This window comes from Protopterus annectens, chromosome 14.part0 (assembly GCF_019279795.1).
Source record: "Protopterus annectens isolate FY-2018-M chromosome 14.part0, PAN1.0, whole genome shotgun sequence".
In the NCBI taxonomy this organism is placed as follows: Eukaryota; Metazoa; Chordata; order Ceratodontiformes; family Protopteridae; genus Protopterus; species Protopterus annectens.
This window is the reverse complement of record NC_056748.1, coordinates 1108178569-1108204824: the sequence shown is the minus strand read 5'-3', so window position 1 is coordinate 1108204824 and position 26256 is coordinate 1108178569. Positions and strand designations below refer to the sequence as shown.

The following is a 26256-nucleotide window of genomic DNA, read 5'->3' as shown; positions in this document are numbered from 1 at the left end:
TGTCCATCTAAAAATGAAATCCTCTCACAAAACTGAAGCCATGATACCCATGATGAGCATCAGTGATGTTGAACAAAACATTACTCAGTATCAATTTCTACCAGAGTCGACAACATCTTCATACTCTGATTAACACAATATAGCCGTTGTCATTAAAATAAGGCCTATCCAACTGATTTCTTAATTAGTTTCACAGAATTTGTGTGCATTGTAAATGAGATTGTGGTCAGATGCAGAACATTCTGTTAGTTTTTGCATTACAAGAATATTTTCATATTAATTTGATTATGTGGGGACCCTCTTACAATGATTATTTTTTTTTTAACTCTGTGCTGGTCAAATGTTGCAGAGGATTCAGTTTTGTTCTACTCAGCCAGTCAGTCATACAACTGCCGCCACTGCTCCGCCCTCAAATATTTAAAACTGGCTTGAGTTACCTCACTACCTCAAGTTCACCCAACTCCTTCTTGCTCATAAAATTCTATATACAAGTCCTCATCCTGCCCAGCAACCAGCACCATTCTTAACCATTACGTCCCTAATTGCCCTCTTCACTCATTTGAGAAACACCTTCTTGAGATCCATAAACCGAAAAAAAAATTCAGTCACTGCCTATATTCCTACTCAGTAGCCAGGGTCTGGAACAGTATTCCTATACACACACACACACATATATATATATATATATATATATATATATATATTACAGCAATGTTTTGTGGTCACATATTCAAACAATCTCTAAAGAGATTACTTCTCAACTCCTAGCTCTGTAAAGGTCTTACACCAGGCTAACACCTCCCAGTACTCCTTCCTTCTCTCCTTTCTCCCCTCCCTTCCTTCCTTCTCTTCTTCCGTCTCTTTTCTTTTTCCCCTTCCCCCTTCTCTTATTAGCCAAAGCACCAGTTACTTCTCCAATAACTCCCTACTTTAACTCCATTTCCTAATCTCCCCAACTGCAAAATCTATTTCCTTTCCTTTGGTCTTTTGCCCTTATTTAAAATGCACAACACATTTACCAGTGGTTATCACCACTGCTTGTACTTTGTTCAGATATCCCATAATTGTTTAATATTCACTAGATGATTTCCTGATCGGACATTATTTATTCTGTATGTCCATTATACTGTTTGTTGCTGCACTGCATGTGATAATATCAATTGAACTATATATGTTGCAGCTTTACTCACTGGGACTTTGCAGAAAGCGGGATTCAAGCCCAGTTGGACTTTCCTGGTAAACAAATGCCAAATAAAATAAATATCACTTGCATTCTTTCAGGAAAATCTGTAAATAATTTGAGAAAAATGCAAAGTAAGGTGAAAAGTCTCAAGTTAAACCTTGGCAAGGTGGCTGGGGAAAGAATAGCTCTTCAGTACTCCTCAGGTGTAGACCTTAGACGTATGTTCATTAATCAAGCAAGAAGCCTTGAAGGTCTTTCCTATGTGCAGCTGGCCACTCAAATACCAGTACAACTGACTGACAACTGGATCCGTTTATAAAAAGGAATTCAGATGACGTGCATCCACATTAAAGTCAAACACAGAGTAACTACTAAGACAAAGACAGAATATGCTACTTTATTAACAGCAGCTCTTAAGATGCCTTGCAAACTGTCACTATAGCCTTAAACAGAACTTAACAGTGGAATTAAAAAAAAGTTACTGTAATGGTGAAGGATATCCCCAGACTACAGTGCTACCCCGACAGTGAAAAAACAGCTCCAGCCCAATGATGATGTCATACCAGGGGGTGTGGAATGCCCAAGACTACCTCATGCTGTTTCAACACAGCAAGTTGATGGATTACATGACATACTAAAACAAGGTAACGATACTGTATAAAACACAACACCTTACTGATTCGGCAAGATTCTATAAAGATGAATCTCATTACCTATTCCTGGCACAACTCAGTCACCAATGAACACACTATGTAGCAGACAATGTCCTCTGTTTAGCTGTCCCCACAGTCCTACCTGAATGTCAGAGACAGGAGCGGCCTTAGGTCAACTGGTGCCCTAGGCAAAAGGGCTCCACGGTGCCCCCTACCACACAATCTGGTGCCCCCATTCTAGTCTACCTACACCAAATAAATACTAGAAAAGTGCCCCTGCTACAACAGTGCCCTAGGCAGCCACCTAGCTGGCCTATGCCTAAGGCTGGCTATGGTCAGAGATGATATGCATGACAGGAAAAAAAGTCTACACTGCATTCCTTATCATAAATGAAAATGGTAGGGGGGTGCTGCAAGTTTGAACTAATAAAGTAATGCACAAATTTACACAGAAAGTCACATTTTCTGAGTCATCTACTTCAAACTGAGGGGACGTTCAAAATAACCATGCATTATAGTCTGACTGAGCCCTTTCAAACAACTTGCAAAACTGAGGAACAGCTCCAGCTATGTGGCAGTACTTCTAGCCACTCCTCCATGTAATGGCTGTAGTACTAACACTATCCAACAGGCTAGCCATTCCTCCATGTAATGGCTGTAGTACTAACACTATCACACAGGCTCCAGCTGTGTGGCAGTACTTCTAGCCACTCCTCTATGTAATGGCTGTAGTACCAGCACTGTCACACAACTGCAATGACCCCTGCATCATGACTGGACATTCACATGAATGGGCCATGCTGGCACTTTGCCATTCCATTCCAGTGTAAAAGTATTAGGTTCTACTACTCAGTGAATTTGATTTACATCTTGGAATCAGACGAAGGTCTCTATAATTCCTCATTAGCATATGCAGCTTAAAAAGAATCTTGGAAGCTCTTTCTCAGGACCAGGTGTCATGTAAGTGTTTGGGGTAATGTTACCCGAAACATAAATGGTTTTGTAATCTGGTGCTAAAATCAAGGGCAGACATGGCATATCCTTGACAAAATCCTGTAAGATGTTATCAGCAGATGTTGTCTTTTGCATAACTTCCAGCACAACAGACTTGTTATGTGAAAGCAGCATATAGTAGCTTTGCAGTGACTTGTTTTGCCATCAGTCTAAAGGACAACAAAGTTACTGTCAGTGTTTCAAACAATTTTTTATAAGTACCTGTGTGAGCAAGCACTATTTGGGGGTGCAGTACTACAAATCTGGGCATGCAATAAACAAACAGGTTGATCTAGAAGCCAGTAAAACTGCAAGACAACAACCAGTTTCATGACTTTACAATTCATCCAGTACTTCAAACTGGCTATGCCAAACGCCGTGATACATACCACTCATGAAATGTACTCTTTTCATATAAGACAGTAAATTCTTGAATCTGCCAGTCATCCACATTGCAATCAAAACATAGGCTTATTAAAGTCACTTTGACACTCACACCATTTAACAGTTTGACCTGAAAAATAGCTGTACACAAAGTGGCCCAGGAGAACCTTTCTGCTGGATATGTCACATATATAACTGGGGTACTGATAAATCCCAATAATCCACAGTCTGACTCCTCTTTATAAAACAGCCATGTGTAGCTTAGAACCACCATATATTTTCAGGGGTAGCAAACTTTTCCTAAATGGACTGTGACAGACAGTCAAAAAAATCAGTCACAATCCTCCAAAACTCAACTCTCTGAACACACAAAAAAAACAAGGATACATGAACATGTCTGCTTTCACACAACTCATGCGAAAGCCCGTTTTTCAGGTTTACTAAAATGAGTGTTTCTGTGGATTATGAACGTTACTGCAAGCATCACCCATAGTCCTTTTGAGATTAGTAACCAACCACTTTGACATTATGCTCATTCAAATGCCCCTTTAACAGGCTACATATGAAGGCTGATAAAATCGATATACATCACAGTGGTAATATGTCATTCTTGCTTATTATAAGACAGGATATATATCACAGTAGTAATTTTGTCATTCTGTTTTGAGAGTGGTATACAGCCTGGTTTATTATAAAACAGGAACATTTCATTTTCTGTTTATCAACATCCATACAAATGCCAGTGTACACATCACTGACTCAGTGCTGTTCCACACATACAACATCTAAAACTAACCACACATGGCCACATAACAGTTGCAATTAATACTTTTAAAACTTGTTAATGAGGTATGTGTGGGAAGGCTGCCTCAGCAATTTCACAGTATATACACTGGGGAGAATATAGTGATAGGTTCTTAATGGGTGTAGATTTCTTGACTGCTTGGAATCCATTCAGCTTTGGAATGTTGTGTTTTAGTACGCTAATTTTCATCTTATTTCCTCTTTTATGATTTCTCTTTTCTACTGTTAGCATTGCAGTAGATTTGACAGACTCATTATCACCTACAGCCACAAAGAAGTCTGTATCCTACAGGCTTGACCTTAAGTTCTCCAGACAAAATGTCTAAAAATAGCTTGACGATTCAAAATGAGTCAGATCTAAATAGATTTGGAAGATTATTCTGTGCGGACTCTGCAGTGACAATATTAGTTTTATATGGTGGGAGGTTGGCATAATGGTTAAGGTGTTTACCTTACAAACACAAGGTGCAGGGTTTGATTCTCACATGGGGTAATTGGCTAGGCTTAAAATGGCCCACAAGGGCAGTTAGCCTAGTATTAACCCATGAAGGAGAAATGCATAAAAACAGGTCTGAATTTGCCATGAGGAGTAGGGCAGGTATGCAGAAGTGCTGCTACCCAAATAACATGTTCTTCCACAGGAACACTGAGAGCTCACCAATGGGAGCTTGAACAGAGCCAGATCCCTTCATCACCTTATTATCACAATTACACTAGCACTGCTGTTATGCCTAAGGATCAAAACAGTTTATGAATCAGTGCGGACTATAAAAGGTGCAGCATGGAACAGTTACAAAGTAACGTATGATGGAGCATAACAGCGATGTAGCTGTTCCCCTACTGTGCTATGTAGCATGCAACTAGCCGATCCCCTCTTCTGTAGGGCCAATGTGCATACCGCACTATGGTCTGCTATGTCCAACTGTGTACTACTCTAGGACCAAGACAGTCGTTTGTACACTTCCTGTGGTTACTGTGACCCATGTATCTGAAATGGGTCTACATCAGATAATCGAACTTTTAAAAGTTAAAACACCATATGATCAAGACCATATGTTCAAACTATTAAGAGTTTGAAAATCAAAAAAAAAAAAGAGAAAAAAACCTACCTGAAAGCTTAAGCAGGGGGGCTTGCCCCCCTGCACCAACCACGTGGTGGGCTGTGCCCAACTCAGAGATCGCACTACAGTGCAGACAATGGAAAACTTCCACTGCCGTACTGTAAGGGGGATCTCCGTTGAAACATTCGAACTTTTAAAAGTTCAACAATGTGATAGAAACCCATCTGAAATGAGGTAATTAAAAGCAGAGCGCTTAATGCACAGAATGCAATTACATACAATGTTTAAGAATTCCGCACATAATGTGTGTAGCACTGTCAATGTCCTCACTAGGAAGAGTATAAAAATAAAGCTGATAATCTCTTAAAATATTTTCTGATTTGTCAACTGGATGCATTTTGTAAAACATTATTTCTAGCCACTTATAATCAATAGAAAGACAACAAGACATCTATGGCACGTTATGATATGCTGTACAACAGAAATGATAAAGTACAATATGCAATCCTGAAAAGCTGGTGCTCCATTTTTTCATGTTCTTCCCGCTACACAAAAAGACACCTTGACCACATCAGCCACTGCAGGATCAAATTTACCAAGTGTCACCTGCATATTTTAAAATGCATAACCATCAAATAAAGTGTGAACTCAAACTGATTAATTGAAATATAAGCACAGTACTACCAAATATAACTACTAAACCTCAACAAATCAAAAATATATCAAGGATACCAAACTTAATTCACAGTTTAAAAAGACAGACCCGTTGGAAAAGATGCCTTTCCACAAGAAGCCATGCAATTTTTTTCTGACAGAAAAAATGGCTTGTTTGGTCCTTCTACTGTTAAGAAGTTCATAGGTTCATGGGTTTATACTAGGCTATCTGCCCTAAGGCATTTATAAACCCCTTATATGAAAAAAATAGTGCCCATTAGTTTGTTGTGCCTCTGTCCAGCAGTGACACAGAGATGATTCATCTCCCATCCACAGGTCAAGATTTCTCTTGAACAGAGCCAGCGAGGTGCTCTGCCTCACATGGACCGGGATTTTATTCCACAGCATAGGGAGTCTCCGAGTGATAAATCTATCCATCCAGCACGTCCTATTTATATCCGTGCTAAGGTTTAAGTCGCTTGCTCTAGTGGTTTTGGTGGATTTGGATTTTTTGAGGTGGAGCATGTCCATTAATTCTGGGTTGGACATGGCCTTGTATGTCAGGCACATGCCACCTCTGAGCGACTGAATAGAGCTGGAGTTTCTTCAATCTGGCAGCATATGACAGATTTTGGAGTCCCTTTATCCTTTTGGTGAGGAACTTTTGGGGTTCAAGCATATGTACATAGTTATTTATGTATTACTATTTAGATTATGTTGTATCTGCAATAATTTAATTTGTTTGAAAATAAAAATTACTTGAGTAAAAAAAAAAAAAATTCAAGCATAGAATACTTATTTTCTTGAAGTGCAAGACACTTCACTTTAAAGCCAATCTATGTAAAATGTTTCTGTAAATAATTATTGATACAACCATTGATAAAAGCAGCACACCATTCATACTTGCCTAGAGACTCCAGAGGTTTCCTTGGCGGTGGAGCTTGTGGTCGAGTGGTGTCCAACGGTACTTTATGAGAAAGGCCTGCCAAAACAACAATTAATACTTCAGAACCCCTGCTGAATACTGCACTTAAATTGACAGTTCATGCCCACACTAAGTTTCAGTTTCCATTTTATTTTCATATACCTGCATGCTATTCAAGAAGTGTCAATTTTCACAAGAATAAAAAGCATGGAAAAAAATATACCTTGGGATTCATTAGTGCCATCGCTAAGTGTACACTGTTGTGAGTGAACATACAATACAAGCATAACTCATACCTTCTTCTTCCTAATTTTTTGCAGTCTTAAATATTTTTTTTTAAAACAAGAAACATCTTTATTAAATTATCACTTATGATATTAGCAATCATACATTTATACAAATGAGAAAAAAAAACACTGACATTTTTGGTTGCAAACATTATACATCACTTATAATCTATCCAGTCACTGACAGTGAAACATTACACAGCTCATTCAAACCCCTCCTTCTTTTAGACCTCATTTCCTCCTCCAGAAAATTATTCTGCATGTATTGTTCCCAGAATTCCCATTTTTTTCTATCTAATTTGCTCCCACCCTTTTCTAAAGATCCCATTTCCAGTTGTTTTCTCTTTCTTACTATACTCACTACTTGTAGTACAGTTGGTTTAGACTTGGATTTCCATTTCTTAGTAATTGTTTTTTTGGTAGACACCATAATTAGACTCAGCAAGGCCTTACTATGTCTAAGCAATTCCGACTCTGTATCATAGATCAAAAAATCATTTCCTTAGTTATACTAATTTGCTCACCCAATACTTCCGATAGTAGACTTAAAACATTCCCAGCAGACTATTCTAAGTCATTACATTCCCAGAAAATATCTTCCCAATTACCTCTTTCTTCTCTATCACAACTCCAACACTTGCTTTCTTGCCTGAGGAAAAATTATATGGAGTCTACTTGAGGTATAAAAATATCTATATAAACACTTTGAAGCAAATATCATAAATCTTACAGACTTTGTTGCATATTTGGGAGTTATAAATATATCCCCCCATTGTTTATTTGTGAATTGCTTATCTAATCTTTCTCCCCAATCCTTTCTAACATCCTCCGATTGAGGAATATTGAGGGAATTCATAAGGGTTTCCACAAAGTGTAGATTACATGTACACTTAGTGCAATCTTTCTGAGTGACTAGAAAGCACAAAACTGTGGTAGGGATGTTCTTGAATACAGATTATGCACACAGTGTAGGAGTTCATAAATCTCACCCATACTTGAACATTTTCCATGAAAAGTGGCATTAATATTAATTAAAAAATAACTGCTTTGTAAATCAAACTGCAGTTGCAAACCCTTGTTTCTCCAGCTGGCCCGATTAAGTCCCCAAATTATAGGAGTTTAAGCTAAATGAGACAGTGCCAGCCTAAATGATGTGGCCTTAGAGGTCCTGTCAAACCAGAGTTGGATGCAATATTAGACTTCGTTAAGCCACAGTAATCACCCCACAAATAAAGGGATGCATCAGTTTCTTTAACAATTACTGTGTTCCATTTCTAGTACTACTTTTGCATCTTCCACACCCTGTCATTTTCGTAAGTAATAAACTCACAGCAATTTAATGGAAAATCACATGTTCAGTCTCATTTGGGATGCATGGTGGCTTATACTCCTTAGGACATAAACAGGGATTCAGTGTCCTCTCCTGAAGACAGCTCTTCCATGGAGACGACCCTCCTTGTGTGTCACAGCAGGAGGCCTTCAATGCATGTGGACATCTGAGGATAGGAATATCAGGTGCTTGGAAATTGAGGGAGGAAGCACAAAAAGTATCCAGTAGTGTGAAAAATAATTAAGCAATAAGGTAAGGTACTATCCATAGTGGAGATGTTACCATATACAGAGAAGTAGAAGTCCATATTGTCCCTAAGAAATGCACCCAAGAATAGCATGTGGCAAGCTCTTATTTTATGGAATGACTGTGAGTTTAAGGCCATGCAGCAAGAATGCAAACGTACTCCTAGGGACTGCATGGATGAAAACTAAAACACCCATGGTTACATTTCAAACTACATACACAATTTCCTGCAGCAGAGATGTTGTACATCTACTGTTTATACATCCAACAAAGACTATGTGATAACCTGCTTTATAGCAACACTACTACACTGTGCTGCATTATTTGATTTTGCAAGTTAACTCTTCTGTTTACTGTGCCACTGTGTGTAGAACAAGAGAGGCAAACAGCAATAAACAGGCCACTATCTCTGCCACTTAAAATATTAGCTACTTAGACATGAAACTACTCACTGAGCAGATGAAGCTCTACCTGCTTTGCTCACTCAGAGTCAGTGTACACAGTGGTAACAGAATGACCACATGCTTGATGTGAAACACAATCTCAGGCACTGCTGTATACAGCTTACACTGATCTGTCACACACTGCAAATGGCTGCAATCATCAATAGTAAATTGGCTGTTGTTCTGGCCCATATGTGAAGAATGTTCTGCTCTTAAAATGAGAAAGTCTGTGCGCAGCAAATTTTGTAATACCCTCTCAGTTTCCTCATACTGGTTAGTGACTAACTTTTTCCCCTCTTCCTCTTGCATAGAAAGGTCAAAACCTTTAAATTCTGAAAAGAAACATGCGTGCTTATTAGCAGATGGTCTGCAAAGTGGTGGGTTATCTGTATTGTCAGCTGCTTTTTCTTCTTCTTCAATACACACACTATTTTCCCTGGGATACATTCTTTCTGCTGGCACACATTATAGGTTCATAAGCAGGCTAACAATCACAAGGGCCTTTTTAAGCCTAGCCATGCAGCCCAAATCTCTGACAAGTTCTGGTACCCTTGACAAGTGTAAGCAGGTTCTTGGGAGATTAAATATTTACAAGCAGGGGCCTGGGAGAGTAACCATTTACATTTTACCTGTGTCCATTACAGACATAGGTGCCAAGCCAGGGATGAATTTCCTGTTCCCATCTAACTGTCCAAGATACACTTGAATTGGGTTAAGGAGGAACTCTGCTTCATGTGGGATTGGGAGCCTATTCCAGAGACAGGGTAGTCTCTGGGACAGAAACCTCTCTCTCCAGCAACTCCTATTTATATCATAGGCAAGGATTAAGTCTTTAGAACTGGTAATTCTGGTGCCGTTTTGTGGATATGCAGGAGGCCCATCAGAATAGGGTCTGACAATGCCCTGTATGCCAGGCATAGATCTCCCCCCAACAGCCTGTAGGAAACAAAATAGAGGGATGCAGCCTTGAGGTGGTTTGCATAGGGCATTTTACTTATGCACTGTATTCTTTTAGTGAAGAATCTCTGAACGTTCTAATTGTTGGACATGCCTGGTTAGGTACATTGCCACAGGAGGGCACTGTACTCAATGACAGGTCTGATGAATACTGAATACAGTGGAACAATGACTTCCTTGGACCTCGATGCCATACCTTTGTTTATAAGTTGCGTTACATAGAATGATATCCTCACTACTGCAGATGTGATGGTCAAAGGCTAGATTACTGTGTGTGTGTGTCCCTATGTCCCTGACTACTGGGTCAACTTTAAGGGGTATGTTGCCAATAGGATAGTCACCAGGGGTGAATGACTACCTGGAGGATACTATTACGCATTTCTTGGCATTTAGTTTTAGTCCATGGCTCTGACACCAGTTGTTGGTCTGTGTCGGACCTTCCCGGAGAACATTTGTGACAATGTGGAATTCGATGACCGCTCCAAATTTGCAATCATCTGCAAATTTAGTAAGCCAGAGACCACTGACATTGGCCTTGACTTTACAGAAGTAAATGCCAAAAAGGAGCAGTCCAAGGACTGATCCCAGAGGGGATCCACTTGTGACTAGCCACTATATAGAGGTGGAATTCCCAGTTCTAACTTCTGGATCCTATCTGTAAGCCAGTTGGCTATCCACTGGGTGACACATGGGTTTGTACCTAACCTCCTGAGTTTGTCAACAATGCTCGAGTGGGGTATTGTGTCAAATGCCTTGGTCAGGTCAAGGTAGGCAGTGTAAATAAGCCTGACCTCATCCATTGCTTTGGTAACCTTCTCAAAGAAGTTCACCAGGTGGGGTAGGCATGACCTGCGCTTGATGAAGCCAAACTAGGTTGGGTCTAGTGTCTGGAGGTTTGCTGTAATCAATATTGTTCATGTCCATGATAATTCTTTTCATGGCTTTGCATATAAGACTAGTGAGACTTATGGATCTGTAGTTTCTGGGGTCTGCAGATGGCCCTCCTTTGTGTACTGGGATAACTGTAGCTGTTCTCCATTCATGAAGCCTGTTTGGAGGCTACAGTTAAACAGCAATTCCAGAAGGCCTGATGTTTTATGCTATTTAGAAGGCATCCTGGAATACTGTCTCGGCCCACTCATACAGTATTGTTGGTCTTAGATAGAGCATTTAGGACCGGTTCCCTAGTGACAGCAGAGAGTTATATTTGATGGTATTTCCTGAGGGAAGGTTGTGGGGGGGGAGAGGGGCAAAGTTGGAACTGAATTTTCTGGCCAGTTGGTTTGCTTATCTTCTGGCTCAGTATATATGGCTCCATTTACAATGAGCTCCGCAAAGAATTGTGTATTGCCTTTGAGGTTATGGACATAGCTAAAGAATGCTGTGTGGTTGTTCTTGGCCTGGGAGGCCAAATTTACCTCAAATTTGGCTTTGGTAGACTGTATTTGTCCTCTTGAGTTGTTTGTTTAGTTGGATGAGACTGATTTTATCCAAGTGGGTGCTGCACCTCCTAATTTTTCCCATGATATTCTTCCTTCTGGGCTTCTGTTATACAGTCTATTGATTTTGTGACATGACAAACCATGCCAGGAAAGCATGTTTAGCCTTTGGACAATTCTGCTAACCCCTCCCCCAAACTGCTGAGTTAGCACAAGCTGTAAGGCGTGAAACAAAACACAGCTTTAAAGAACACACTTGCCTGACTCGGGCACCAGATGAGTGGTGGGAGGGGCTTTCTGCTATGGGAAGTATCTCAAGCAGCAAAATTTAAATCTTCTTTGGCTGGAAGGCTGGAGTCAGAAAACAGCCATAAAGAGGAGAGCTCAGAAGGCAAAGTCTGGTAGCATCAAATGTGAAAGGAGGACTAACTCCTGGAATCCTTGTCCAAGAAATAGTGTCTGTCTGTCTGTTCATACCTTCATCAAGCAAGTACGCATGCAATAAATGTAAGAGATATTTTTGAAGTTTGAAAACAACTACACTGTGATGGACAGGCCCTTGAAAGCAGCATTCTTCAATTAATAGTTGGTAATGTTCACAAAATAAAAAGTTTCAATCCATTTGTAAGAGGGTTTACTAAACTGCTGCAGATCCATCCATCCTAGGTTCAGAGGAAATCAGTTGTTCCCACTCTAAACACCTGCTTCCTCTGCATTCTCAGGGTATACAGGCCAGCCCCACCTGAGAAAGAAAAAAACAGGGCAACAAATGGATAGACGTAGACACTTTTTTTTTTTTTTTTTTTTTCCCAAGGGACATCAGATTTTTATGAAAGACATACTTTATTTTACATACATATCTTTAAGAGATGACTGCCTTTAAAAAAAAGTTATTTCTGCATATCAAAAGCAATATTTGCTTGTTCCTTTATTCGGTTCACAAGCCTTTACTTACACATTACTTAAACATTGGCCTTGCTTTGTAGTAGGATATAGCTTCTTATACTCCCAGGGACCCAACAGCCTGAAACTATATCCTTGTCACCTCATGGTAGCCAAGAAAGATGAGTTTTGTCTCTGAATTTTGTGACGTGTCTATAAAATAACAGAAAATCTTCTAACCATGGGAGAAGGAAGGCATTCACCGTCAACTCCTTGTCCTGCTGGACACAGGACAAGAAGAGCCTAACTAAACAGGATTTCAAATACTCTGTTCCATCATCTGACTGGCACTACAGCTCGGGCAGTCCATCGGTTCTTAAGCACATGAGCAATTTTAAGCCTGTCCAACATTTGCAACCAATTGCAAATTAAAACCATACACAAGGATAAAAATACAAATAGCAATAAACTAAGTAGTGTCATAAAACAGAATTAATAGCCACTGAAACATTCAACCTGGAAAACATTGCATTAACTAAAATGTGCCATTTTAAATTTACATATATGAAGATATTCTTCTATAACAAAACCCCTTTCATCTTTTGTTAGTTGCTCCACAACTAGAAAAGCAAAACTGTAGTCTTTATTTCCTTGTTTGTATCTGAAAAGGGTATTTGTGGTCTTAGATTTTTGTACATCTTGCATGTGCTCATAAATTTGATTCTTAAACATCCTCTGGGTTTTCCCTATGTAAAAGGCAGGGCACTTAGAACACAAAGCTCCATACACCACATTTTTTGACTCACAATAATAATGCTCTGTGACAAAATATTCTTAATTTCTAATAACGAAACTACTAGTTACCAGAATGTTTTTGCATTATGGGCAATGGCCACACAAACATCCCTGGAGGTATGTTACTAACTGGTTTATTTTTCCTAGAACTCTCCAATAACATTTTGAATGACCTATCTTTCTTAAAAAACAACATGGGCTTATTACCCACTTTCTTAATAATTAAGTGTGCTTTTGTTGTTATGGAGCAACTAATGAAAGACAAAATGGGTTTTGCTAGAGAAAAACATCTTAATAAATATGAATTAAAATGGCAAATTTTAGTTAATGTAACATGTTTTCCAGGTTTGAATGATTCAATGGGTAGTAATTCTGTTTTAAAGTTGAAAAACTATGGCGCTACTTAGTTTATTGCTATTTGTATTTTTTTACCCTTGTGTATGGTTTTACTTTGCAATCAGTTTTGATTGGTAGGTTGGGTCTAACAGTGTATCGTGATTTTAAATTATGTATAAAAGAAGTGTCATTAATAACATATTTAGTCGTGACGAAGTTCTACGTGATATACAGAACGAAAGTGCAAAACCTGTTCTAATAAATTCTGAGTTTGGCATACTGTTGACTCCTTTTTGGTACCACAGAATTTATCAGTTTGTGTTTGGTGCGTTTCTGTGGAGTATTCAATTTCACCCATACGTCTTCTGCACTGGGTACCTCTAGAGACAACAGTTAAATGAGGAAGAACATGTAATAATTATGGGAACCTTACTTTACTGCTGCAGCAGGTGAGCCAGTATTTAGAAATTCATTCTTCTCATGGCCAAGGGCGATCAATACAAAGATGAGAAGTATCGAATAGTTTGGAAAGTTTTGGCCTCACTCTCATTCAACCTACACCTAGAGTGAATATGAGTGCATCTCAAACACAGTCGGTGTGAATCACTGATTTCCAGACAAATGCACCTGGGAATCCACATAGGTGCTTCCATGAGAAATCAATTAAAAATTCTAGAAGGAAAGTTGTTTTTATTCAAGAAATTGCAGTTGAAGAACAGCTATTTCATGAAAATGAATGGGGTACAATATAAGGAACTAGTAAAAATTTTTGATAAAGCTGGCAGTGACCTTATGAAAGTGATTATAAAATACAACAACATTCAAGTAGATCAATTAGTAAAAGAGGTGGACTTGGTCAATAATTCCATGAAAAACAACCTCTTATTTGAGCATTATGAAAGCAATTATTTAAATATGTTTAAATCAGTGGACAATTAGTGTAGTAATATTTTCAACAGCAAGTTGGCGAAATTTAGGAGAGATTTGAAAGCCTATGCAAAAAATGAGGCATATCCTAGACTGGTAGGTTACCATGGTAGCCTTTCCCACAATTTAGGCAATGGTCCAATCACTAATCAACAGGAAGAAGTCACAGCACAAAAAAATAAAAATGCAACAGCTGCAGGGGCCGCCTGTTTAGAAGTCAGGAGATCAGAAAGTCAGCAACGTGGGGAAGACCAACAGCTCAGTGAGGAGAATTATATTCAACAAGGAGCCAAACCCAAACAGAATTACGACAAACAAAACAGTTACTGGCAGCAATGAAATTAGCTAGAATATCAGGTGAAACCTACAGCAAAGAAACTGCAAATAGTAAGCAACACTTTTAAAGACTAATTTATTCAGATAAGTTACTGGCGCTTATGCTAATGTGTTGGCTAAAGGACTTTCCTTTGTTCCAGCAAGAAGGGTGAACTTAGTACAGACAATTTTAGATTTGAAACGGTTTGTAAGGAAATGAAATTTAGCCTCAAAATGGCAACAGCATGCTGAAGTTAAGCTCTTCTAGTTGTTCAAGTCCCCCCTTGAATGTTAGGTGCAAATGTTTGAAAAAAATGTGTGAACATGATATAAGGTGCATTTTGTCAAAACCAAGTGAAAAGAAAAGTTTTAATTTATCTAAAACTGAAGTTATTAAATGACCTGTGTAATGATTCTTCTATTAGAGACATGAAGCCAGACAAGGGGAGATGTTTGGCTATAATGAACAACATTCAATTGTTGTTTGGGTTTTCGGCTTTTCCCGGTTAGAGGTTGCCAAAGTGGAACTCCGGTCCGCTAATGACTGGAAGTCAATTTTTATGTTGCCGAGTTGCCAGCCCAACAACCAACCTTTAGCGAAGGCACGCCCATTCACGCATGTCTTTCAGAGGCCACTCTACCGGGGGGAGGACATGCAGACTCCACACAGAAGGCACTCCAGCAGAGAATTGAACAGGAGAATCTCTTGCTGTGACGCAACAACGTTACCACTGTACCACCGCTAATGAACAACCTTCAATATGCAATTAAAATGAAAAGTATGTTGAGTGAAGAAGCTTACACTGAAAGTTCTTTAAGTGAAATTGATAGGGCATGCAACCTTACAGATAGCTGCCTTTATTACATGTTGATGCAAAGACAATGGGACAAAAGTGAGTATGAATATATGTATGATGATAAACCAGTAGTGGCAGATATATCTGGTATCTCAAAATTACATAAAATGTAGCTGATCATCCTTTTAGGTCTACTGCAGATGCCACCAGGTCAAAAACTTATATAGTGAGACATGTGGCCTACTTGGTCAAGAGTAGTGTTAAGTCAAATTTGTAAAGATTCCTGGCATTTATTAGGATTAATAAACGAACTATAGTTTGATGAAAATGTTATTTGTCACTGTGGATGTAAATCTGTATTCAGTAATACCACATACACTGGGGTTGCAATGGTCTGAAAATCAGTTGAGACAGAGAGCAGAAATAGACACAAAATACGCACGGCAGTAACTCTGATGGAGCTGGTTTTAACAAAACAACTTCATATATTTCGACAAGCAATATTTTACACAAGCTATGGGTGCTGCCTGCACCCCAGCTTTTGCAAACTTTAATCATGGCCTACTGGGAGGAAAATTAATTTATTTAAAAGGTGAATTTAGTATCTCCTGGTCATGTGGTATATTGTCCTTGGATAATATTTTTACTTTGTGGACAGACTGATAAAGTACATTTTTGGAATTCATCAATAATACTGTGGAAGTTTAGTTATTCAATTCAGACTTGAGTGTCAATTAATTTGATGTGGAAATAAAAAACACAGCACAGGCTAGATTTGTTTCTATTTACAGAAAATCTACTTTCTCTAACAACAACCTCCTCTTTCATAGCTGACATGCTACATACCAGAAAAAGGCTGTAGTAAAAGGGCAGTTAGTAAGGTTGGCAAGAATGGTGTAGCATTTAGTTACCTTCCTTGTAGAGTATGAGGTATTGTTGGGTAGGTTTTCTAGGACAGGGTATCCAAAAAACTTAACAGAAGTTAGGGATGAAGTAGTGTTCAAGAGAACACATGGTATTTATTTTACATTTGTTAATCGGGGGTGTCTGGACCAAAGGCCCTTTTTCAGCAGAGGCCAGAGGAGAAGCTCCACACTGAAAGACAAGTTAGATACATTTAGGTGTTTATACAGCATCACAATACATAGAAAGCTTAGGAATAACATTTTACAGTGCTATTAAGACAGTACAAATGCAGGAATCAAAGAACATTAGTTAATAGTACTAATAGATAATAAATGCTATGGTATACAGTTATGATTCATAGGTAGGTACTAGGCTATTGGCCCTAGGGCCTATATAGGCCTAGCCAAAAAGGTACCCTGGCTTTCGCCACCCAAGAAAATTATTTTCCTGTGCCCCTGTCAAGCAGAGCCACAGAAGTGATCCCCAGGATGAATTTCCTATTTCCCATCCAATCATCAAGATTTTTCTTGAAGAGTGCTAATGAGGAGCTCTGTTTGACAGAGACAAGTAGTCTGTTCCAGAGTATGGGAAGTCTCTGGGACAGGTCCCTCCAGCATGTTCTGTTTATTGTGGTGACAAGGTTTAGGTCCCTAGAGTGTGTAGCTCGGCGGGACTGGGATTTCGTTAAGTGGAGCATGCCCAAGAGCTCTGGGTTTGACATAGCTTTGTATGTTAGGCAGAGATCGCCTCTTAGTAGGCGATATGCGATGGAGTAAAGCTGGAGTTTTTTGAAACTGTCTGCATAGGGCATCTGTTTGAGGCCAGCAGTCCTCTTTGTGAGGCATTTCTGCGGCCTTTCCAGTTGTTGTAGAGGTCTTGTGAGGTACATACCAAAAGGGGAGTTGTACTCTATAATGGGTCTAATGAGTGATGAGTAGAGGGGAACAATGACCTCTTTTTTTTTTCTGGATGAGAAACCTTTTGTGATGAGGTGTGCCATGTATAAGGATTTCCTGACCACTTTTGATGTTAAGTAGACTACCACCTATGTGGTAGTGCATGAGTATAGAGTTTTTACCAAAGGGGATGACAATGCACCTTTTGGCATTGAGCTTGAGGCCATGGCTTTGACACCAGGCACCTGTCTCAGTGAAGCCCTTTTGTTGGATGACCACATCATTAGGAGTTTCAATTATGGCTCCTAGTTTGCAGTCATCTGCAAACTTAGTTAGCCAAAGGCATTCTGTGTTAGCCTGTACTTCAGAGAAGTAGATACCAAACAGGAGCGGACCCAGGACTGAACCCTGCCGTACTCCACTTGTCTCTGGTCTGGAGTCTGCTACTTTCACAGTGTGAGTTCTGTCAGTAAGCCAGTTGGCAACTCATCTTGTGACACTGGGATTTATACCTAGTTTAGTGAGTTTAACTATAATTCCATAGTGGGGGATGGTGTAGAATGCCTTGGCAAGATCTAGATAGGCTGTGTGAACCACCTTACCCTCATCTATGGCTTTGGTGACTGCTTCAAAGAGGTCAATCAGCTTTAGGAGACATGATCTGCCTTTTACAAACTGGAACTGTGTGGGGTCCAGAGTTTGGAGATCTCCAATGTCTTTGTTTATGAGTTCCATGATGATATGTTACATGGCCTTGCAGACCAGGCTCGTCAGGCTAATGGGGCGGTAGTTCCCGGGGTCTGTCGTGGCTCCCCCCTTTGTGGAGTGGGATAATTGTCGTGGTGTGCCATTCAATGGGCACAAAGCCTGAGGTGAGGCTATGACTGAACATGGTACTTGGGTGGGGTGCTAGTTCATTCTGTAGTTCATGTAGAAGGCAGCTTGGGATGTTGTCAGGTCCCATGGATGCTGTGTTCTTGGCTTTGGAGAGTGAGGTTTTTACCTGTGCATCCGTGTTTACAGGAACTTTGCAGTCTTCCGGTATAGAGATGGGCTCTTTATGGGGTGAGAGGGGGGTAAAGTTAGCACTGAACCTATCTGCCAGGATATTGGCAATATCAGTTGGTTCTGTATATTTAGTGCCATTGTGCTGTAACTCAGAGCAGATCTGAGTGTTGCCATTGAGATTATTGACATAGCTATAGAATGCTTTGTGGCTGTCTTTAGAACCAGTGGCGATTTTGTTTTCATAACTAGCTTTGGAGGATTTTATGAGAGATCTCAGCTTCTTACCGAGACTGACCTGGGAGTTCCTCCAATCATGGGATTTTATTCTTTTTTGCAACAGTTTCTTTCTTCTGTTGTAGAGTTTATGACAGAAGACCACCAGATTGGCTTCCTTTTTTTGGAAGATAACATCTTGGTTCTGTTAGGGATAGCATGATCCATGCATTCGTGTAAGTGCTTATAAAGTGCATTTGTGTAGGATTCAGCAGTCGTACCTCTATTGTCCATCTGCATGGGTGTCGTGAAGTTTGACACTTCTGTCTTAAGAAATGTGAAGTTAGCTTTGGAGAAATTTTTTACGGTTGTTTCCCTAATGTGGGGTGGGGGCGGGATGCGTATGTCTAGGGTGATTAGCTTGTGGTCGGATCTGACCGAGGAATTGACCTCTGGTGTGGAACACCGGTCGCCCATGTTGGTGATGACCAGGTCGAGGATATTGCTGCCCCTGGTGGGGGTGTGGCTAAGTTGATCCAAGGCATTGGAATTTATGAATTCCAGAAAACGTTGAGCAAAAGGAGTTGGTACACGAGTAGTTTTCCCAGTTAATAGTGGGGTAGTTGAAATCACCCATTATTAGGGAGTTGGGTTGTACCCTAATAATTTCCAGTGTATCAAGAAAAGAGGAGCGGGAATCCTGAGGTATGGTGGGGGGGTGGTCTGTTTGCAGTCTTGCCCAGAGTTAGCTGAACTTGGATAATCTCGGATGCATTATGCTGAGCAACTAGCTTGGAGGTGTGGATATCCTTAATGAATATGGGCACGCCTCCATCTTTAGTGTTTCAGTTTGGGTTAGATGGCCGAAAGGTGTGGTATGAATTATAGCCTGGTAATGCAGGGGTGCTCTCTGGGGCTTTGAACCAGGTCTCTGTCACTGCACAGATGTCAATGTTCTCCATTTTAAGGAGTGCCTCGAGTGAGTGCATTTTGGAGGTTTAGACTTCTAGCATTACCCTCCGATTTTGCTTGCTTGTACCAGTTACAGTGGTGAATTTGTCATTTGAACCTTGCCTAAAAAAAGGCACTATAGGGGTGGCATGAGCCTTTGCCAGTATCTGGAATCCCAAGGGTGACAGGTGCAGGCCATCTCTGGAAAAGCATTGTGGTCTGTCGATCATGTCATCCCAGGCAGACAGATACTGGGATTCCCTTAGAATGACACCAGAAGCTTAGCCAATTGTTGAAGTCAATCATTTTGTCCTTGTACTGTGGTATCATTCTGGGTGATGGCAGGATGCTACTCAGGGCTAGGGTCATACCTGTCTGGGCTACAAGATCGGAGAGGTCCTCCATGTCTCTTCATGTGGTCCAGGGAGGTACATCTCAGGTCATTCACACCAACATGGACAATGACAGACAGTCATATTTGTACTTGTTGTGGAGTGACCCAAGTGCATGCGTTATGTGGTGGATCCTGGCACCCGAAAGGAAGCTGACAGTAGCTTTCTCCTTGTTTAGCCTGGTGAGTGGAATATCAGTGTGCCCGACTATAGTCACCTACGACTAGAGTGTTGGGTACGTTATGCCTTACGGGCTGTAGTTGAGTGGCACACTGAGGTTGTGGGCTGTGACATTTGGGTTGTGTTGGTGGGTGGAGGTTGCTTGCATTTCTGCTCTGGAAGTCTCGTTTGTTTGGGCAGACTTTTATTGAGAGCCTCCGTGAATGTAGGCGTGTGTTTTGTGTTTGTGTGTGTTTTGGTGGTGTAGGTTTTGTGGGACTATGTGATGAGTGTGGTGTCGTGCAAGTGTTTACCTTCTCCTCTTGACTGTCTAGTCCAGTCTTCTGTGATGAGAGCTTTGTTTTCAGTTTGGCTATACAAATGCATTTCTCACAGGTTGTAGTGTTGGGTGGTAGGAGGAGAGGGTTGTCTGTGTACATGAGGCAACTGTTGCATTGTTCCAAGATGACCAGAATCATCAGGTAGACAGGAGAAAACACCATAAGCAGACCTTTAGACATGCCTGGATGGGTGCTTATTAAGTACTAAAAACTGATCTGTGGTAGCTCAAGTGTCTCAGCTCCTTTTGAAGTAGGAGATTCATTTTTTGTGAACTCTGTTGGTTGTTTTTCAGATATCGACTTTAGCTATGGTCTTCCAGCTTTAATCCAAGCTATTTTAAGTTTTTGAGAGTGTATGTGTTGGTGAAAGTCACCTCAGACCTTTTCTCGCTTGTCTTCTGCAATATGGTTAATTTGTTTAAAGCTACTAGCTGTTATTGTTAAATTTTGAAATTTTGAAGTTTGTATTGATTTTTTTTGTGAGCTTGGTGTTTCTGATAGTTTTTTTAGATTGCTGTTTAATCTAAAAGGGGTATCCCTCCCCGCTGTTGGCGGAGAGCAAGTAGGTTCGGTGTATTGGTTTTTCTTTAGTTACTCGGTAATCTCTGCGGGTTAGACTAGGGATGGTACCAACGCTAAGTTCAGAGGCTTGTCATTGCCCGGAAAAATAAGCTTTCCCAGCTGATGACCCCCTCATGGGACTCAAACTGTGGCTGAACACCCCGGATCTGAGGGTTCCATTTGCAGGTCTCAACTCTTACCCCTCCTCGGAGCGGAGGTCTCCTCTGCGGCGGCCTTAGGCGCCGGACTCAGCCCCGCTCCGCCCTTCCGATCGGCCTCTGCGTTCGGGCCCGCATGCACCCTCTTCGCGGGACCGCCGACTCGGAGTTTCTCCTGGGAGCCGGCCGATGCCTCAAAGGACTGAGGTCAAGCACCGACAAGCGCGGGTCACCGAGACCTCTGCTCGATCCCGCCAGCCACTGTGGATGATCCCAGCTCCACAGAGGATGGCCCCTCGATGGGCCTCCTTCTCTCCAGGTCAGCCTCACTGACGCGAGAGGCCTTTTTCTGGACTGGCTCGGGCTATCGAGGGACGTGTGTTCAGCTATGAGCCTGGCAGCTTCCACGCCGAGGGCCTTTCGATGCTGATCTGACACTCATAACCGAAGATCCATCCCTGCCCTTGCGCATGGGATGATCCTGGTCGAGCGGGTGAGCCCAGTATTTTTAAACCGATGTTCTTCTCGGACGACCCATCCGGATTCTCGCAGCTCCCTGAAAGCCTCTCGAGCCGGGTCCGACCTTTAATAGTGGGCGGATCCCGGACTCGACCTCGCTCGAAAGTGTGTCGGATTTGGACTCTCGAGCTCCACCCTTTTTCTTCCGGGGACTTGTCTCCGGGCGCCGTCGATTGTGGGGCGCCGCGCCCTTCGACCCGCGACCGAGGGCGCCCGATCTACTCTTCCCACCAGGGGAGCCGATCAGGGACCACTTCTGAGGTCGGAATCGACGCTGATGTAGTTGCTGGGCCCTGACAGGGGACCCAGTGCGCACTTGCAGAGCCCGCCCAAAGCCTGCACTGTGCCACAAAGGAGGTTTCCGCCCTTGGGACAGCCCGAGGGCGCCCCGTTCCTCCACGGGAAGTTGAAGGCTCCAGGATCTCACCCTGCCCCTCATAGGATGTCCGAAGAGCTCCTCATGGGAATCGGAGTCCACATGTCTTTCTCGGTGACCCAGAAGTCTCACGGATTGGAGGGAGGGAAGCCACAACGGTATGAGGCGGGCCTTCCCATTTGGCTGGTGTCCTTCCCTTCACCCCTGGTCATTGAGGTCTGCCACAACCTCTTGGACCAGCCCCCTGGTTCGAGGCCCTTAAGGACCGTCACTTAGGAGCCTTTCTCGGTCTCCCCACTCGAGGAGACCTCTATTACCACGGAGGCCCCCAAGAGTGGACACCGTCGAGCCACCCAAAGAGGCCCGGCGGGACAGGGAGTCCTCCCATCCCAGGCCAGATGCTCAGGGGAGTAAAGGGGCCTCCGTAGATGCCATGTTGACTGCGGCAGCCCATGAGAGGCGGAACTACAGGAGCTATATGGACAGGGAGGAAGCTTGGGAGTCTTGATGATGGACCGCTTTGGTCGGCTTGATGTTTAGTGCCTGAGGACAGGGTGCTGCAGGTCGCTTGAACTACGGACTTAGGTCAGTAACTTCCTGGCGAGATCATTAAAATCCCCCAGATGCATACTCGCCGAGTCAATGTCGAGAGGACAGGCACTGTCCCACCGCCAGGCCACTCTGGCACCGCATTAATAATTTCGGCGTGCCTACCTCCTGCGTTGGATCGCTTTGGTGCGCCTCTGCTTGGGCCGGCGTCATCAGATCGCCAGTTGACACCGCCACCGCAGGACTTCTGCTCCCTTCGGCTCGTCAGGCTTCTCTCCCTTGCACCCCGGGCTTCCTAGGAACCAAAAGGAAAACGCTGAGATGTGTGCTCCGAACGGAAGTCGCAGGAAGCCGGAACTGGGCTTCTCTCAGAACTTCCTGGAGAAGACCGCCTACCAAAAGGGTCAGAAGAAGAAGGTTCCAAGTCGCAGCCCCAGCCAGCTCGACAACCAGAACCGCCGGGGGGAGGACAGGAGGCTCCCCACGCCGCTTAGCTCCAGAGGGCTCCCAGAAATCGGGAAATTGGAACTTTCTGGGTGGGTTGCGGGGTTCTCCTGAGGGGTTGCCTGCTCAAATCAGGAGAGGGCATTTTGCATCATATTCCAAGATTGATGGGAGTCCATAAGTCTCCCGCGACGCCTCCACCCGGTCAGAGGATATTGCATGCAGAATCTGCTTCCAAAGGCTAAGTCCTCGTCGGCCCTCCGAGATCAGATCAGCCCAGTACAGAAATTGGCCATCAGCAAAGCCAAAGGCTATCCAGAAGCCAAGCCAGACCAGATCATTCTCTTGTTTCTGGCCAGTCTTTCATCTGCCGGCTGAATGGTAAAACCAAAAATCACCCTTCCCTTTCTCTCTTAACCTCTGGGAGAAAAAGAATGGACCCTCCTCGACCAGCACCTATTCAGCTGCAAAATCAACACTGGATCTGGAGAGGCCCCTTGAGCGATCTGCACGCCCTTCGCTACAGTTCAGGTCGTTCCCTTCCTCAGCCCCACCGCGACAGCCCCCAGTTCCGTTCTGCTACTTGGTCCACCACAGCCCCCGCCCCGTTCACTTCAGGGGCAGGCATGCAGGGACATTCTGCTTCAGGGCGACAGGTCTGGAAAATAAAGAATGCATCGCTGGCTTTCCACGCCCCACTCAAAGCATCTCTCCTTCCTTTCATTAATTTTCTCAAAATTGCTCCTTTCCCCACAATACTGCTGGGTAGAATTTAACCTGGTGCCCACTCAGCTGCGAGATTTTCGACCTCCAGGCTAGACACAAGGAGTTTAAAATTCTCTCTCTGCGGCACCCATTCTCCATCTTCTGTTCGCAGGTGCGCGGCCATTCTCCTTGGTCCTTCTGTGGCGCGAGCCACGCGGCTGACGGCTCTACAGGCTCAATATAAAAATCCTACAGTGGACTCTTTAGTAGGCTCAACAGTGCTCGCTCAGTGGACCTGCTCTCCAGATGCATACTCTCAATCCCCTATGTCCATGCATCAGGGCTGGCTTGTGGTGGCTCTCCTCCCCAGGCCACCCATTTTGTGACCACCCTTCTTGCCACGGTGACCACGGACGCGCCCCACCTCGTGCGGGGTGGGGGTGGGGCCGGTTTTACGGTCCGCACGGCTCAAGAAACAAGGCACGAGAACGACATTGTATCACCACGCTCATATCAGAGTCGAGATGAGTCCACGCTGCTTACACTTCAGGACTTTCTTCCTTGGGAACAATTGCGATTCAATCAACAACTCTGTGTGGTCTCAGTCATACATCAACAAGCAAGGGCGAGGTCCACCCTCTTTGTCGAAGCCATGAGAGTTTGGGAATGGGAGAAAGCCTCGGTGGGTTGCAGAATGATTCTCATAGATCCCATTCGGATCTGATATCCCATCCAACCTGAAGCTGGCTCCAGTTCCACTCTTGATCAGGACTCCTGTTAAGGCAATTCTGGTGGCAGCTCATAAAACTAGAAAGGTCTACCGCGGCCTGAATCCTCTCCCTTCCACTCTTTTAACGATGGTGCCAGCAGTTCCACAGTCTCATTATCACATTGGCCATGCACATTGGCCATGACTCTAATCCTCTTATGTCAGCCAAATTGTGTAAAATTTTCCTTAAAGGTACTTTTCTTCCAGCTACGGTGGATCTCAAATTCTTGAGAGTTTCAGAGCTTCAAGCATTATCAGCTAAACCTCCTTACTTGGTATTTCATCCGAGGACCAACCCCTTTCTTCCTAAGTTGCTTCTGAAGCAAACATTAACCAGTCCATTAACCTCCCTTTCTTCCTAAATATGAGAACAAAGGTGAATATAAGCTTCACTCATTAGATGTCCACAGGCAACTTAGATTTTATCTAAAACAGGACGGGCTGGTCATGGCAATCCGACCAGTTGTTTATTTCCTTTGCAAAATTTAATTTGGGCAAGCCAATTTCTAAAGTTTCTCTGTCCCGCTGGATTTCACAGTGCATCTTATTGGCTTATCAAGCTTCAGGAAGGCCTGTTCATGCCCATTCAATTCAACCCAGTATCTACCTACCTCGCCAGCAAGGCTAGGGATTCCTCTAGATGATATTTGTGCAGCAGCCACGTGGGCTTCATCTCATACTTTTATCTCCCACTATAAGTTGGATCTTGCATCTAGGGGTAGCATCCCCTTGGCTCTGGGTGCTCCGGAATATCCTTCCATGATGGCAGATTCAGGTAGCTGGGGACTCTGTCCCACAGGTCCCACAGGTTGCAGACAAATGAATCTCCTACTTCAGATTTAGAAGTTATGTACTCACCATAACGTTCCATCTGAGTAGGTGTATTCATTGCATATTATCTGTTACCCTTTTCAGGGTGTTGTTGCTGTTGGCAAACTCGATCTGAGGTCATGAGGGTAGAGCAGGGCATTATGGGTGAGGGGAGGAGCTGACAGCTTGGATCCATAGCTGGAAAACCATGCCGGTTCGGATCCGATATCGGATCCATAACCCACAGGTTGCAGACAAATGAATACACCTACTCAGATGGAACGTTATGGTGAGTACATAACTTCTAATTTTCCTCTAGACAAGTGAGGAAAGTTGAGTGCTGTAGTAATTTGTAGCTTATTTAGTGCTTACAACGAGTTCTGAACAAGTGCTGAGCTCAAAGAAACAGATTTGAGTTGAAGCACAATACACTACCTGCATAGTACATTAGATTATTTTTACAATACTGATTAAAACTGCTTCCGTATAGGTAGGTAAAGCTTTAAGTAATACATGTCATTACACAGTTTCATGGTTTACTGTCGTATACTGAGTGCAAACAGTAATGTACATAACATGGTTGAAAGCAACACTAGAACTTTAAAGGTTAATCGTAATACAGCATTTATTTCGACATTCAACTTGGATAGTAAAGCCATAGGTGATCGATAAAGAACTTTGAGATATTTCAAGTAGATACCGTATTTCTTCATAAATAAGGCCTAACCAGAGAATAGGACCTAGCATGGTTTTCCAGGGTGGTCATAAGCCCTACCCCAAAAATAAGCCCCAGTTAAGATAGTCAACAACACACAACTGACGTGTTGAATTTAAAATAATATTATTGACACCTGCTGACTGAAGTTATTATACTCTGCTCGCCACTTTCGGACCATTCAGACACCGAACTTCTTCTCTTTGCAGAAAGTTGTAAGATTCTTTCCCCGGGTTCTTTCCTCCATGATTCTTACTGTAACCCTTATCGTCACTCACATTTGATGGTTGAGATCCTTGGCCCATAAATACTGGCAACTGTACTTTGGTCAAAGTACAGACAATGCATGTAAAATATGTGCACTTGATAACGA

At 42.6% G+C, this 26256-nt stretch overlaps 1 protein-coding gene across 1 annotated transcript in view; it reads right to left on the bottom strand.

Annotated features, from left to right (window-relative positions):
* NCCRP1 (NCCRP1, F-box associated domain containing) overlaps positions 1 to 26256 on the bottom strand; it is a 427848-nt gene that overhangs the window by 384459 nt on the left and 17133 nt on the right. Inside the window, exon 2 of the mRNA XM_044056895.1 lies at positions 6640 to 6714. Within this exon, the coding sequence (XP_043912830.1) occupies positions 6640 to 6714 (75 nt within the window). The remainder of the gene's footprint in view (positions 1 to 6639; positions 6715 to 26256) is intronic.